We start from the raw sequence: 16143 nt of genomic DNA, 5'->3' as shown, positions 1-16143 counted from the left end.
GAAGATCGTAGGAAAATGAACAAAATTTATCTTTATGCAAAAATTGAAATTCACACTTTTTTTTTTTAATATAGGCAGAGTTAGAGAGAGACAGAAAGAAAGGTCTTCCTTCCATTGGTTCACCCCCCAAATGGCCACTACGGCTGGCGCTGCACCAATCCGAAGCCAGGAGCCAGGTGCTTCCTCCTGGTCTCCCATGTGGGTGCAGGGTTCAAGCACTTGGGCCATCCTCCACTGCCTTCCCGGGCTACAGCAGAGAGTTGGACTGGAAGAGGAGCAACCGGGACAGAATCTGGCGTCCCAACCGGGACGAGAACCCGGGGTACTGGCACCGTAGGCGGAGGATTAGCTTAGTGAGCCGCAGCGCCGGCCCATAGTTTTTTCAATATATTTGTTTCACAGAAATTTTTTGAAGGTCCCTTGTGTGTCTGTTTCTCTTCCTCCCTTGCATTCTTCTGTCTTGAGGCCAAATTACTCTCTTGCTTTCTAAAGTAAGGCTTGAAATGACTGCTGGTCATTTGCCTTCATATAAGGGTTTTTACATTAAGCTGGAAAATTACAAAAAAATTTTTGCAGAAATTTCAATTGATTACTTTGGAACTGTAGGTCTGTTTGGAGAAAACTGACATCCTAACAAAAATATTTGGTCTATGAGCACTGTATCCCTTCATTTATGTAGGTTTTCTTTCATTGTAGCAATGTTTTGTGGTATTTCAGAATATAAGATTTTAAGTGGTGGGTTTTTTTGGTTTTTGTTCAGTTTTAATTTCTGATTATTTGTTGGTACTGTATTAAACTGTAGTGGTTCCATTATCTCCTGAAGAGAAAGTGGGAGGGAGAGAGGGTAAGTGAGCTCCCATTTTCTTTTCACAACAGCTAGAAGTTAGAAGTCCCATTCAGGTCTCCCACATGAGTGGCAGGAAACCAACCAATATTTTGGGCTATCATCACTGCCTCCTTGCATCTATACTAGCATGAAGCAAGAGATAGGAGCCAGAGCTGAGCATCAGACCCCAGTACTCTGATGTAGGAGGTGGGCATCTCAACTGGGGTCTTAGCTACTAGGTTTAATGTGTGTAAGATTGAGTGTTATCACATTATTCACATTTATAGTATTGTATAGCCATTATCACTGTGTTTGGGAGTTGTTTTATGAGATGGAAACAGTACACATTAATAACTATCTCAAAGTTATCCTTGTCTCTGAAGCCTAAGTAATTCCTATTTTGTCCGTGAGTTCGCCTGTTTTTCATGTCTTATTTGACATTATTTTGCTTAGTTTTCAAAATTCATACATGTTAGAACATATCAGAACTTCACTCTTTTTAAATGACTGAATAATATCACATCTTTATTCATTTCGTGATGGATGTTTGAGTTCTTTTTCACCTTTGACGATGCTGAATGCGTGCATCATATATTGGAGTACCTGGGTTCAGTTCTTGACTGACTGTGGCTACTTGGTGTTTGCAAACCCAGGAGGCAGGAGATGAAGACCCAAGTGGTTAGGTCTCTGCCAGCCCGCAGACCAAGTTTGAGGTCCTGGCTCTCAGCTTTGGCCTGGCCTAACTGTGAGCATTTTATATTATGGGTATTTGGGGGTGCAACAGCAGATGTGTGTTCTATCTCCCTCCTCCCCCACCTTTCTCAAATGAATGAATAAATAAAACTTTTTAACTTTAAAAAAGGAAAAATGAGAGCAGCTCTTTGTCATAGCTATCGAAGACATCGATTGGGACACCTACATTCATGGCAGAATGCCTGGGTTTGAGTCGCAGGTCTACTCCTAGTTCCAGCTTTCTGCTAATGTGCCCCTGGGAGGCAGCAAGTGATGATGGCTCAAGTAGTTGGTCTTTTATGCCCATGTCTTAGGCTTGGCTTGATGCCAGCATTAGGAATGTGAACCAGCCAGTGGGAGTGCATAGATTGGTCTGTGTCTCAAATTTTTTTTATTGTGTTTTTAAAGATTGTTATTTATTTATTTGAAAGACAGTTAAAGAGAGAGACAGAGGTCTTCCATTCACTGGTTCACTCCCCAAATAGCCACAGATCTGGGGCTGTGCCATACTGAAGTCAGGACCTTCATCTGTGTCTCCCACATGCATGCAGGAGCCCTAGCACTCTTCTGCTGTTCCCCAGGCATGTTTGCAGGGCACTGGATTGTAAGTGCTGCAACGCAGGCCCTAATTAAGTATTTTTTTAAGATGCAGGCAGCGGTTTTACCAGCTATACCACTAAATATTCTTTTTAAAAAAGTGATGAATATTTCAGAGATCTGTTCCTCCCTCTTATTTACCATATATGCAGGTAACAAAAGATAGTTTGCTTTTAGCCTGTCTATGGGATCCCTAGAACAAGGACTCTTGCCATAGATTTATGTCTGTTTTGCTGTTTGTTCTCATACTGAGTAAAGTGCAGGAATAGTAATCTGCATTCCCTTGGACATGTCTTAAGATTAATACTGGTGGTTTGGCTGGCGCCATGGCTCAACAGGCTAATCCTCCGCCTTGCGGCACCGGCACACCGGGTACTAGTCCCGGTCGGGGCACCGGATTCTGTCCCGGTTGCCCCTCTTCCAGGCCAGCTCTCTGCTATGGCCCGGGAGTGCAGTGGAGGATGGCCCAAGTGCTTGGGCCCTGCACCCGCATGGGAGACCAGGATAAGTACCTGGCTCCTGCCGTGGGATCATCGAGATGCGCCGGCCGCAGCGGCCATTGGAGGGTGAACCAACGGTAAAAGGAAGACCTTTCTCTCTCTCTCACTCTCTCACTCTCTCACTGTCCACTCTGCCTGTCAAAAATAAAAAAATAAATAAAATAAAAAATACTGGTGGTTTACATGGACAGATGTTTGTAATAAGTTTTTAAACTATAAGTGCTGTTGTTTGAAAAATAGGCTAAATTTACATTTTTGTGTATCCTACAGTAAGCAGATCTCTAAAGAGTACTTGGAATATTTCTAGTTGAGACTGGATTGTATGTTGGTGATAATGTGCTATGGTTTTCTTTTTGAAAAATTATAAATTATTTGAAAATCAGAGTAAGAGCTCTCATCCACTGGCTCATCGCCCACAACAACCACTACTGTATTAGGTTAAAGCTGGAAACCAGGAACTCAATCCAGCTCTCTCTCATAGGTAGCAGGCTACCAACTATTTGAGACATCACCACTGGCTGCCAGAATTGGGTATGAAACCCGGATAGTCTGATGTGGGATACAGGTATCAAAATCAGTGGCTTACCAACTGGGCAAACACCCATCCCAGACTTGTTTTCGTTGGATACAATAACTAGCTTTTGTGAGGGATAGGAGTTGGAATGTGCTACTTTTTTAATTTACATTTTAATAATTTGTTTATAAATGCATTTTTCTCAACCAAATACAGAATTTTTCCTAACTGCATTACAATTAATGGCAGGAAAATAGTCTAATGTGAAATTAATGTCTTAGGGGCTGGCACCTTGGCGCAGTAGGTTAATCCTCCGCCAGAAGCGTTGGCATCCCATATAGGAGCTGGTTCTAGTCCCAGCTGCTCCTCTTCCAGTCCATTTCTCTGCTGTGGCCTGGAAAGCATTGGAAAATGGCCCAAGTATTTGCTGCACCCGCATGGGACCCTGGAAAGAAGTACCTGGCTCCTGGCTTCAGATCTGTGCAGCACTGGCCATTGTGACCATTTGGAAAGTGAACCAACAGAAGGAAGACCTTTTTCTCTGTCTCTCCCTCTCATTGTCTGTAATTCTACCTCTCAAATAAAAAATAAAAATCTTAAAAAGAATTTAATGACTTAAATTTTAAAAGTAGGACTTTTTGCTTCCATAGGAATATGACACCATTGGCATGTAGTATTTAAAAGTAGCTTGTTCTCAGTATTTTAAAGGGGTTTGGTGAATCCTATTCATGATAAAGATCAGGATTAGTAACACATCTGTATATCTCTGACCCTGTCATTATGTATGCAGTACTTGCAAGGCATTCCTAAGAGACAAAAGTCTTAACTGCCGTGGAAGATGATGTGTATCTTGTAAGTCAAGATGGGATTTCTTTATTTCTTATCTTTATAGTTAGCTGAAGATAACAGTACTCAGATGCGAATTTATATGGGCTGTTTAACTTTTTTTGTTTCTGTATTTTATAAAAATTATTTATTTTGTTGAAAAGGCAGAATGATAGAGGTCTTCCAGCTTCTGGTTAGCTCTCCCAAATGTCTGCATAGGTGCAGGGGTGGCTGTTTTTTTTCTCATGTCTTATGCTTTAAGATTTTTTTTTCAAGTCTTCAGTCCTATTTGACTGTTAGGCATCCTGTTCCTTCTTGTATGTGTCAAAACTCATACTGTGGACTGGCACTGTGGCAAGAAAATACTGATCAGTGCGTTGTGGGTTATAAAAGAGGATGTATTTTTTGCGGTTCTCTGTAAATCTGTTCACAAGTTCAAAACCATAAGTTTAATTTTGTGTTTTTGTTTTTAAAGTTTAGTTTATTTGAAAGAGATCCTGGAACTACTGGTTTACTTTCCTAGCGCCTGCCATATTTGGGGCTGGGCTAGGCCAAAACTAGGAGTCTTTAACACTGTCTAAGATGGGTGGCAGGGGCCCAAAGGACTTGGGGCATCTTACGTACCTTGGGAGTTGAACCAGAAGTGGACTAGCTGGTACTTGAACTGGCACTGTGATGTGTGTTGTTGGTGCCCCAGTGCATCTTAACCTCTGTGCCTAACACCTTGCAGCACCACAATTAAATTAGTTGATAAGATTTAGGCCGGCGCTACAGCTCACTAGGCTAATCCTCCGCCTGCAGTGCTGGCTCCCCGGGTTCTAGTCCCGGTTGCTCCTCTTCCAGTCCAGCTCTTTGCTGTAGCCCGGGAAGGCAGTAGAGGATGGCCCAAGTGCTTGGGCCCTGCACCCGCATGGGAGACCGGGAGGAAGCACCTGGCTCCTGGCTTCAGGTCGGCGCAGTACGCTGGCCATTTTGGGGGGTGAACCAACAGAAGGAAGACCTTTCTTTTTGTCTGTCTGTCTCTCTCTCTCTCTATCTAACCATGCCTGTCAAAAAAAAAAAAATTTAGTCTACAGCTTTTGGAGGTTGATTTTTTTGATCCATAGTGAGACTAATTGGCCCTTGGGCACTGTTGTTTGGTACATGAATTCCTTGGGGAAAAAAATCAAGATTTATTTATTTGAAAGGCTTGAGTTACTGAGAGAGAGGGAGAGATCTATCTGGTTCACTCTCCAGATGACCACAAAGGGACCAGCACTGGCTAGGCTGAAACCAGGAGCCAGAAGCTTCATCCCAATCTCCTTTGTGGGTAGTAGGGGCCCAAACACTTGGGCCATCTTCTACTGCTTTCCCAGGCCAGAGCAGAGAGCTGGATCGGAAGAGGAGCAGCCGGGTCTCGAACCTGTGCCCATATGGGATGCCGATGCTTAAAGCCAGGGCATTAACCTGCTGCGCCATAGCACCGGCCCCTCAAATAATCTTTGAAAGCAATATTTTCAGGAAAATTGAAAACTAGAGTTTCCTTAGACCATATAAACTTTTTCCTAATATTATGGACTTTAGATAATTGTAGTGCAGTTGTCAAAACCAAGAATACTAATATTGCATCAAAAATTTTTTAAGTTATATTTGAAAGTCAGAGTTACAGAGAGAGGAGGAGAGGCACAGAGAGAGAAAAAAGTCTTCCATCCACTGGTTCACTCCGCAAATGGCCACAATGGCTGGAGCTGCGCCGATCCCATGCCAGGGGCTTCTTCTCTGTCTCCCACATGGTTGGAGGGGCCCAAGGATTTGGGCCATCTTCTACTGCTTTCCTAGGCCATTGCAGAGAGCTGGATCGGAAGTGGAGCAGCTGGGACTGGAACTGGCACCCATATGGGATGTGGGAACTACTGGTGGCGGTTTTGCCTGCTATACCACAGTGCTGGCCCCTGTTTCAATATTAACTGAACTGTAGTTCTTACTTTTCACATTTTCTCCCAAACGTCCTTTTATATTCTACAATACATTTTTTTTTTTAAGGGAAAGTGTTTATTGGGGGAGCCCAACAGACCAGATGGAAGGGAGTGTAGATGGAAAAGTGGGAGAAGGAGACTGTAAGAGACAGAGAGAAAGAGAGCCAGGTGTTTAGGAACAGGTCCTCTTAAAGCTTTACTGGGGTCTACATTATGTTTAGTTACTTTGTCTCAGTGTTTGGCCAATTCTGTATTCCTTTTTTTTTTCTTTTTCAACATCTTCATAGTTCTAATGAGTTGTGTTTAGTTTTGTTTCATTTTAAAGTTTTATTTTTTTTCTTTTTTGAAGATTTATTTATTTATTTGAAAGAGTTACACAGAGAGAGAGAGGTCTTCCAGCCGATGGTTCACTACTCAAATGACGGCAACGGCCGGGGCTGCGCAGATCCGAAGCCAGGAGCTTCCTCCTGGTCTTCCACGTGGGTGCAGGGGCAAGGACTTGGAGCATCTTCTACTGCTTTCCCAGGCCATAGCAGAGAGCTGGATCGAAAGAAGGGCTTCCGGGTCTCGAACCTGCGCCCATGTGGGATGCCGGGGCTTTAACCCGCTGCGCCACAGTGCTGGCCCCAGTTTTAGTTTGTTTTTTATGTATTCTTTGTGAACTTTAAAAATTTTTTTAGGAATTTATTTTCACTGAATATGAAAGATAAGAGTTATCTTTCATGCTCTTAGTTACTCCCTAAATGTTTGTGGCTGAGGCTGGGCCTGTATGAAGACAGGAGCCTAGAACTCAATCCAGGTCTTCGACAAATGTGGCAAGGATTCAAGTACCTGAGCCATCCTTCAGTGTGCGTTAGCAGGAAGCTGGTTCAGAAGTGGGGCAGGGACTCTGATTATGGGAGTATTCCAAACAGCAACTTAACCACTCTGCCAGGTTCTTGTCTAATGAGTTGTGGCTGTAGAGTGTATTTTGGTTTGGGTTTCTTTGATGTTTCTTTCAAGATTTCTACCTTTTTTTTTTTTTTTTTAAGCAAGAGTAAATAAAGTGTTAATGGCCTTACAGTCCGTTGTAATACATGTTGTCAGTGTGTTTTATCACTCATTTATAATTAAGCTATAGAAGTTATGATAAGCTATATGAGTTCCTACTGGGTTTTCTTTTTACATATTTTCCCATTGTATTTGATGTATTTCTTGGGAGAATATATGTATCAATTTGACACTATAAAGATACCCTACTTTTCTTCTAAGGTTTGCCAGTTAGTTTTAGCATTCATTTCTATATCTTACCTGCAACAGTTCTTATTGTGCCCTTTGCCTAATGTTGACTTGACTTTTTAAAATGTAAACGGTTCTCTTTGGTTTAGTCATTATTGTATTTGTAATTTAAAACAACATTTCTCTTAACATGCATATTAACACTAATTAGGTATTAGATTTTCGTTTGGTCACTAACCCTTTTGTGGGGCTTTATTATTATAAACTTTTTCCACAGTTTAAAAAGAGTTATGTTAAACTGTTCCTATAATTCCCAGTGTTTTTGTTTTTGTTTTGTTTTGTTTTGTTTTTTTTTTTAATTATTTTTGACAGGCAGAGTGGACAGTGAGAGAGAGAGAGACAGAGAGGAAGGTCTTCCTTTTTGCCGTTGGTTCACCCTCCAATGGCCGCCGCGGTAGCGCGCTGCGTCCGGCGCACCGCGCTGTTCCGATGGCAGGAGCCAGGTGCTTCTCCTGGTCTCCCATGGGGTGCAGAGCCCAAGCACTTGGGCCATCCTCCACTGCACTCCCTGGCCACAGCAGAGAGCTGGCCTGGAAGAGGGGCAACCGGGACAGGATCGGTGCCCCGCCCGGGACTAGAACCTGGTGTGCCGGCGCCGCAAGGCGGAGGATTAGCCTGTTGAGCCACGGCGCCGGCCAATGTTTTTGTTTTTAATTTCATTTATTTATATCAAAGTTACAGAGGAAGAAAGGCAGAGGTAGAGAAGAGAGAGAGGATTCTCCATCCACTTGTTCACTGCCCAAATGGCCGCAATGGTCCAGGCTAGCTGAGACTGAAGCCAGGAGCCTCATCCAGATCTCCCATTTGGGTGCAGGGGCCCAAGGACCAGGCCATCCTCTGATGCTTTCCCAGGCACACCAACAGAGAACTGGATCAGAAGTAGAGCAGCAGAGATACAAACTGGTGCCCCTGTGGGATGTTGGCACTGCAGGTGGTAGTAACATTTATTTGAAATGCAGAGAGACATCTTTCATGTACCGTTTATTCCCCAAACTGCCGCAATGTCTGTGGCTCATCCAGTCCAAATCCAGGAGCCTGGAACTCTGGGAGGTGGATCAGAAGCAGGGCTTAATCCAGTGTATCACCACAGTGCCAGCCCCTAAATTAGTATTCTCTTAGAAGTTTTGTTTGGGACATGGGGAAATGGCCTATTTCCTCTGATTTATTTATTCATTTGAAAGGCAGAGTTAACAGAGAGGTAGAGGCAGGAGCTCCATCAAGGTCTCCCACACGGGTGCAGGGACCAAAGCATCTGGACCATCTTCCACTGCTTTCCCAGGCCATAGCAGAGAACTGTATCACAAGAGGCTCCTGGCTTCGGATTAGTGCAGCTCCGGCTGTTGTGGCATCTGGGGATGAACCATCAGTTGGAAGACCTCTCTCTCTCTCTCTTTCTTTCTTTGCCTCTCCTCTCTATAACTCTGCCTTTCAAATAAATAAATATTCAAAAAAACAAGGTAATGGTCAGGAATTGTTAAGTCTGTAGTGTTAAGTTAATGAAGAAATGAACAATTTTAAAATATGAATAGCAGCCAGACTAAATTCACTTACAAATTTCTAAAAATAGTAATATTTTTGGCATGTTTAATCTGTTAATCTGATTTAACTGTGCCCTCCCCACTGGGTTCTTAAAATCTTGTAGCATGTTATAAAAATATCATTTTAGAAATATATAATAAAGTATTTATGGATTTAAATAAAATCAGATCCATTTTTAATCCATTCTGGTTTCCCCCATCCTGTTTGAATAGGAATTAAAAAGTATGTTGTTGGACTCATTATCAAGACGTCATCTGATCCTACTTGTGTAGAGGTAAGCTTTTTTTTGGTAAATTATCCTGAGCAATGCAGAATCATCTAAATATTAATTAACTCAGTTTAGATCTTCTGTCATAGATGTATGAACATGCATATTTACAGTACCATTTATAATTATTTGTCTCCCAGGAGAATATCTTACTTTCTATTCCTTTGAGACCTATTTTAGCTCCTTATCTTGTCTTTTTTTCCCCCCTTCAGAAGGAAAAGGTGTATATTGGAAAGTTAAATATGATTCTTGTTCAGGTAAGCTTTAATTTAATTAATTGCTTTTCTTCGAAAAATTAAATGCTTTAGTTATTCTTATTTTGAACTAAATGTTCAAGTTTGCTTTATCAAATAAAGGAGATGAACATCTTGAATATTTTGCCATGGTAGGGATCATCAAATACTAGTGTGATTTGGGTTCCATATTGGAAGTCCATTAATTTTTTACTGTGACAGCATTTTGGAACCTTTGAGAGAATTCAAGCTTTTTGTATAATTTGTATGTAGAATTTTATTTTCCTATTTTCTAAAGTAATGTGTCCTTTTTTTTCCCCACAGAAGATAGCTACTTAGCATGTTAGAAGGTATTACTAGAGAATACCTGAGAGATCCCTAGCATCCCAGTCCATACTGATAGTCCAGGCTTCTAGCTTTTGTTAAAAGATATTCAGTCCCTATTTGCAGTGTCCTCACTTGCTAATTTGCATGTGTAGAGCCTTGCAATTTCATGGTCCAGATTCCATTCAACGGTAATCTTCTTGCCCACCTGTTGTCACTTAAGTAAGAGTTTCTTGGATCAATTACACATATCTGTCCACTAAATGTTGATGTGTATACATATTAGAGCCAGAGGAGACGATTAATTTAGAATAATGAGTGGAGCTATGAGGTGTTTTAAGGCAGAGAATTGTATTATATAAAATGAGAGGAATTGAAAATTTTGCATATTTACTCCAGATTTTAGTAGTGTGTGTTTGAGAGTTACTTTATTTATTTACCTTTTCAGAATGAATGAAATTAACGTTTAACGTCTTATTTTAGATACTGAAACAAGAATGGCCCAAACATTGGCCAACTTTCATCAGTGACATTGTTGGAGCAAGTAGGACCAGTGAAAGTCTTTGTCAGAATAATATGGTGATTCTTAAGCTCTTGAGTGAAGAAGTATTTGATTTCTCTAGTGGACAGATAACTCAAGTGAAAGCTAAGCATTTAAAAGACAGGCAAGTAGCTTTGTTTAGTATTTAAAAATAATTTATTAAACTATTTCCAGCACTTTAAAAATTTTAAATGTTCACAGAACTGTGATGAATAATGTTATGAGTTACCTGTAGTTTGACTACAAATTAAGAAAAAGTCCTACATTGCTTTAATCTAAATCCTCCAGGGTTGAGAAGTGTTAAAGATACCATACAACTTTCAGATCTCTTTAAAGGTTCCAAGGAAATCATTTACATCCATATGTCAACTGAGTTTTTTTTTAAAAGGATTCATTTATTTATTTGAAAGAGTTATATATATATATATATATATATATATGTATGTATATATGTATATATGTATATATATAGGAGAGATCTTCCGTCTGCTGATCCAGTGCCCACGTGGCCATAATGATCAGCACTGGGCCAGGCCAAAGCCAAGCACTTTATCTGGGTTTTCCACGTGGGTGGTAGAAGCCCAGACACTTGGGACATCTGCTGCTGCTTTTCCCAGGCTGTTATCGGGGAACTGGATCAGAGGTGGAGCAGCTGGGACACAAACTGGTGCACATATGGGACGCCAGCATTGCAAACTGCAGTTTAACAACACTATGCTACAACACCAGCCCCAGCTGAATTCTTACTATGTCTATTTCTTGTTGGTTCTCCAGTAATTAAACATGCCAGGTTGACCTTTAGTAGTAAACCATGTTAAACCATTTGTACACTGGGGCTGGTGCTGTGGCATAGTGGGTAAAGCCGCTACCTACAATGCCAGCATGCCATATGGAAGCCGATTCGAGTCACAGCTGCTCCACTTCCAGTCTAGCTCTCTGCTATGACCTGGGAAAGCAGTAGAAGATGGCGCAAGGGGCTGGCGCCAGGGTGCAGTAGGTTAATCCTCTGCCTGGGGCTCTGGTGTCCAATATGGATACCGGTTCTGGTCCTAGTTGCTCCTCCTCCCTCCGATCCAGCTCTCTGCTGTGGCCTGGGAAAGCAGTGGAGGATGGTCCAAGTCCTTGGGCCCCTGCACCCACGTGGGAGACCCGGAAAAAGTTCCTGGCTCCTGGCGCAGCTCTGGCCATTACAGCCAATTTAGGAGTGAACCAGCGCATGGAAGACCTCTCTCTCTCTCTCTACCTCTCCTTCTCTTTCTGTGTAACTCTGACTTTCAAATAAATAAATGTTTTTTTAAAAAAAAAAAGAAACAAATGATGCTTAATCACAAAGTACTGAAAACATTCCCTTTAAGATTAGAAATGAGTTGGAGCTAGCTATGGCATAGTGAGCTAAGCCTCCCCTTGTGGCACTGGGTGCCAGTTCATGTCCCAACTTCTCTACTTCTGATTAAAAAATAATAAACTATATATACATTTCTTCCATTTAGTAACAAATTTGTTTTATTCATTAAGAATACAAGATTTTGCTAAATAAGCTAAAGAATTTATAATTTTTTCTCTGAATTATTGTGAGCACATTTCGGGGTTTGGGCTATACATTAGTTCTCCCTTTATCAATTGTTTTTCCATTGTTTCAGTTGCCTGCTGTCAAACATGGCTGAAAATACTAAATGCAAAATATTTTCAGATATAATAAAGGGCCAGTGTTGTGGTATAGTAGGTTAACCATTACATGGGACACTGGCATTCCATGTGAGTCCATGGAGGCCTGGCTACTCTGCTTCTGATCCAGCTTCCTGCAGATGTGCCTAGGAAACCAGGAAAAGATGGCCCAAGTACTTGGGCCCCTGCCACAAAGGAGTTCCAGGCTCCTGGCTTTGACTTGGCTTTTGGAGAGTTAACCAGCAGATTTCTGTCTTGCTGTAAATCTAAATTGCGCATAATTCTGAGTAATGGGTTGAAATTTGTCCCACCCAAGATAAGAATCATTCCTTCATTCAGCATATCCACATTGTATGAGGATGAGCTGCTACTTAGCCTTTAATCAGTTTGTAGCTATCTATAGTTTTGAATAGTCTTTTGTGGTATTAGTGCTTATAATGCAAGAGTAACCATGCTGGCAATTTGAATATGCCAAAGAGAAGCTGTTAGTGGATGCAATAAGATATTGAGAGAAACTGCAATCACATAACTTTTTAGTGCCTTATGTTCTTGTTAATCTGTATTTTTTTTTGTATACTTAATATGTAAACTACATACTAATTGATATAAGTATGTATAGGAAAATAGGTAGAATATAAAGGCGTTCAATATTATCCATGGTTTCAGGCAATCACTAGGGATTAGAACATACCTCCTTTTGGGGAAGGGAGGAGCTACTCTGTCTAATGCCATTTTGTTAAAGTTTTCTTTCAAGTATGTGCATTAAAGAGAACACAACTTGAGAGATTATTGAAGGGATAAAATAAAAGAGTAAATGTGTCAAAAAACCAAACTCCTAAGAAATGAAGTTTTTTTTTTTGTTTTTTTTTTTTTTACAATAGTCACTTTTAGGTGAGAATTAAAGAGTGAAAGAGTGCTTTTGGATTTGTTTTTATTTTTTTGACAGGCAGAGTGGACAGTGAGAGAGAGAGAGAGAGACAGAGAGAAAGGTCTTCCTTTTGCCATTGGTTTACCCTCCAGTGGCTGCCGCGGCTGGCACACTGCGCTGATCCCAAGGCAGGAGCCAGGTGCTTCTCCTGGTCTCCCATGTGGGTGCAGGGCCCAAGCACTTGGGCCATCCTCCACTGCACTCCTGGGCCATAGCAGAGAGCTGGCCTGGAAGAGGGGCAACCGGGACAGAATCCGGTGCCCCGACTGGGACTAGAACCCAGTGTGCCGGGAAAGCAAGGCGGAGGATTAGCCTAGTGAGCTGCGGCACCAGCCCGGGTTTATTTTTAAAGAATTATTTTTTGAATGGCAGAGTTACAGTCAGAGATGGAGAGAGAGAGAGAGAGAGAATATCTAATAGCCATCCACCTGTTTATTCCCCAAATGGGCACAACAACCTGGACTGGGACAGGCGAAACCAGGACCTGGTGTTCATCCAGGTCTCCCACGTAGTGGCAGGTGCCCAGGAACTTGGGGCATCTTCTGCTGCCCTCTGTGGTGCATTAGCTGGGAGCTGGATTGGAACTGGAGTAGCTGGGTCTTGACCAGTGGAATGCCAGTATTTCAGGCAGGAACCCAGCCCGCTGTGCACAACTGGCCTTAGTGTTTGTAGTTTTAACAGCTTGCTTTTGATTGGTACTTTAAATGTGTTGAAATTGAAGTCACTCAAGTTCTGACTGATGACAGGTCATTAAAATGACATTTTTAATGATTTTTATTAGTATATAAATGTGGTGTTTGTCTTCTAAATTGGAACCTGTTATTCTTTTTTTAAGCATGTGCAATGAGTTCTCACAGATATTTCAGCTGTGTCAGTTTGTGATGGTAAGTGCTCTTAATTTGTTTTTTAATTCAAAACCAAGTGCTAAGAGGCTGTGTGCCCAACTGCTAGGTCACTCCCCAAGTGCTTGCAGCAGCTGAGGTTAGGCCAAGACCAAAACCAGGAGCTGGGGAACTCAATGTGTGTCTTCTATTTGAGTGACAAGAACCCGGTTACTTCAGCCATCACTGCTGCTTCCCAGAATGTGCCTTAATTAGAAATTTAATGTATGGAACTGAAATGCCTGTGCTTAGTGTCATTTTCAAAAATAAATTATAGGAAAATAATATTTACAGGTGTGTTTTTGTTACAGGAAAATTCTCAAAATGCTCCACTTGTACATGCAACCTTGGAAACACTGCTCAGGTTTCTGAACTGGATTCCACTGGGATATATTTTTGAGACCAAGTTAATTAGCACATTAATTTATAAGGTAGTGTGAATATATTTTGTTACTGCTTACTTGTATATATCCTTTTAAGTTGTAAAGATCTTTCTGCATAGCCAGTGTTTCTGAGGTGACAGTGCACAAAAGGAATGTTTCTATAATTATAGCTAGTAATTGAAATGAGTCAAATTCTGTGATTCTGCCACTTTTATCCTTTAATTTCAATTAATTCAATTTAAATGACAGTCTTGATTATATTTAGTCACGTTTTCTGTTTTTCATTTACTTGAGAGGCTGGGAAAGAGACAAACTGCTCCCTTCTGTTGGGTTGTTCCTCAGATTGCCCTCAGGGGCCTAGACTGGACCTCAGTTTAGGCATCCCACTTACTTGAAGCATTACCTGCTACTTCCCAGAAGCTGGAATCTTTATGGAAGAGGCAGGACCTAAACCAAAAAAAGGAATGTAAAAAAGGAATGTATGCATCCCAACAGTTCAGCCACTTAGCCAGTCACCCATTCACTCTCAGCTACATTCTTGTGTATATAGGATATTTATACACATATCAAGCATTTCCTTCCTGTAAATTTGTTTAAAATGGAATTAGCACGTCAATAGAAATGTCCTTTTTTAAAAGATTTATGTACTTGAAAAACAGGCAGAGTTACAGAGAAAAAGAGACAGAGAGATCTCTTGTATCTGTTGGTTCATTCCCCAAATGGCCCTAACTGCAGGGACTGGTTCAAGCCAAAGCCAGCAGCCCAGTACTCCATACTAGTCTTGTCCTGTTTTGCCAAATGCATAAACAGCTAGTTTGGAAGCAGAGCAGGCGGGACTTGAATAGGTACTCATGGCCCGTATATGTCTATTTCTATCCCATTAAGTCTCTGCAACTATTTCTAGGACATATATTTAATTAAATGTTACCATAAGTGGTATAGTCATTGTTCAATTTAAGTCTTTATAGGTGTCCTATGAATAGGATGTAATAGGCTAAGGCTTTTAATGCTTACAAACTGCCACCCACTGATAGCTTTGCCACTTAGATATTTTCTCCAAATTCATAGTATTCCTGAGATGATGGAATTTCCTTAAAATGTATCTCTAAAATAAAGCATATCATTCACTTACCTATGTGACTGCTAACTTGTTTCTAATTGTTAAATCTTTTCCTTTCCTTAAAATGTTAATCTTAAGCATCATGTGCTTCAGCTATTTAATTTTATGCTTCTGTTTTTTAAAAAATATAGTTCCTGAATGTTCCAATGTTTCGAAATGTCTCTCTGAAGTGCCTCACCGAGATTGCTGGTGTGAGTGTAAGCCAATATGAGGAACAATTTGTAACGTTATTTACACTGACAATGATGCAGCTAAAACAGGTAATAGTCCACTAGCTTGGAAATGGAACCATTTTTGTGCCTTAGAAAATGTTGGATTCAGGTTCAGATATTTTAACTCCATGTGTTACACATCAAGTGTATTGAGATATTGTGTTTTTATTTTTAAGATTTATTTATTTATTTGAAAATCAGAGTTCCAGAGAGAGAGAGAGAGAGGTCTTCCGTCTGATGGTTCACTCCCCAATTGGTTGCAATGGCTGGAGCTGTGCCGATCCAAAGCCAGGAGCCAGGAACTTCCTCCGGGTCTCCCACATGGTGCAGGGGCCCAAGGACTTGAGCCATCTTCTGCTGCAGTCCCAGGCCATAGCAGAGAGTAGAATTGGAAGTGGAGGAGCCGGGTCTCGAACCGGCACCCATATGGGATGCTGGCGCTGCAGGCCAGGCGCCGACTCTGAAATATTGTGTTTTTATAAAATCAGTTGTAAAATAGAAGTTTTTAATGGGAACTGAAAATTACTTGAAATAAAGGTTTTAGGTGTGTCAAAAATATATTTTTTAAAATTAAGATTTGTTTCTTTGAGAAAGCAAGTTATAGAGAGAGACACCTTACATCTGCTGATTCACTCCCCAAATGGCCACAACAGCTGGAGTTGGGCTGATCCGAAGCCAAGAGTCATGAGCGTTTTTGGGGTCTCCCATGTGGGTGCAAGGGCACAAGGACTTGGGCCATCTTCCACTGCTTTCCCAGACCATTGGCAGCGAGTTGGATTGAAAGTGGAGTAGTTGGGTCTTGAACCAGCACCCATATGGATG

The 16143-nt window shown here is 41.3% G+C and overlaps 1 protein-coding gene across 1 annotated transcript in view; it reads left to right on the top strand.

Moving 5' to 3' along the window:
* Positions 1 to 16143, top strand: part of XPO1 (exportin 1) — a 47256-nt gene that overhangs the window by 18977 nt on the left and 12136 nt on the right. Inside the window, exons 5-10 of the mRNA XM_062209507.1 lie at positions 8979 to 9040; positions 9247 to 9291; positions 10075 to 10256; positions 13561 to 13609; positions 13918 to 14037; positions 15241 to 15369. Coding sequence (XP_062065491.1) covers positions 8979 to 9040; positions 9247 to 9291; positions 10075 to 10256; positions 13561 to 13609; positions 13918 to 14037; positions 15241 to 15369 — 587 coding nt within the window. The remainder of the gene's footprint in view (positions 1 to 8978; positions 9041 to 9246; positions 9292 to 10074; positions 10257 to 13560; positions 13610 to 13917; positions 14038 to 15240; positions 15370 to 16143) is intronic.

This window comes from Lepus europaeus, chromosome 13, assembly GCF_033115175.1.
Source record: "Lepus europaeus isolate LE1 chromosome 13, mLepTim1.pri, whole genome shotgun sequence".
NCBI lineage: Eukaryota > Metazoa > Chordata > Mammalia > Lagomorpha > Leporidae > Lepus > Lepus europaeus.
Note: the sequence above shows the minus strand (reverse complement) of the source record. Positions and strands in the feature narration are given on the sequence as shown.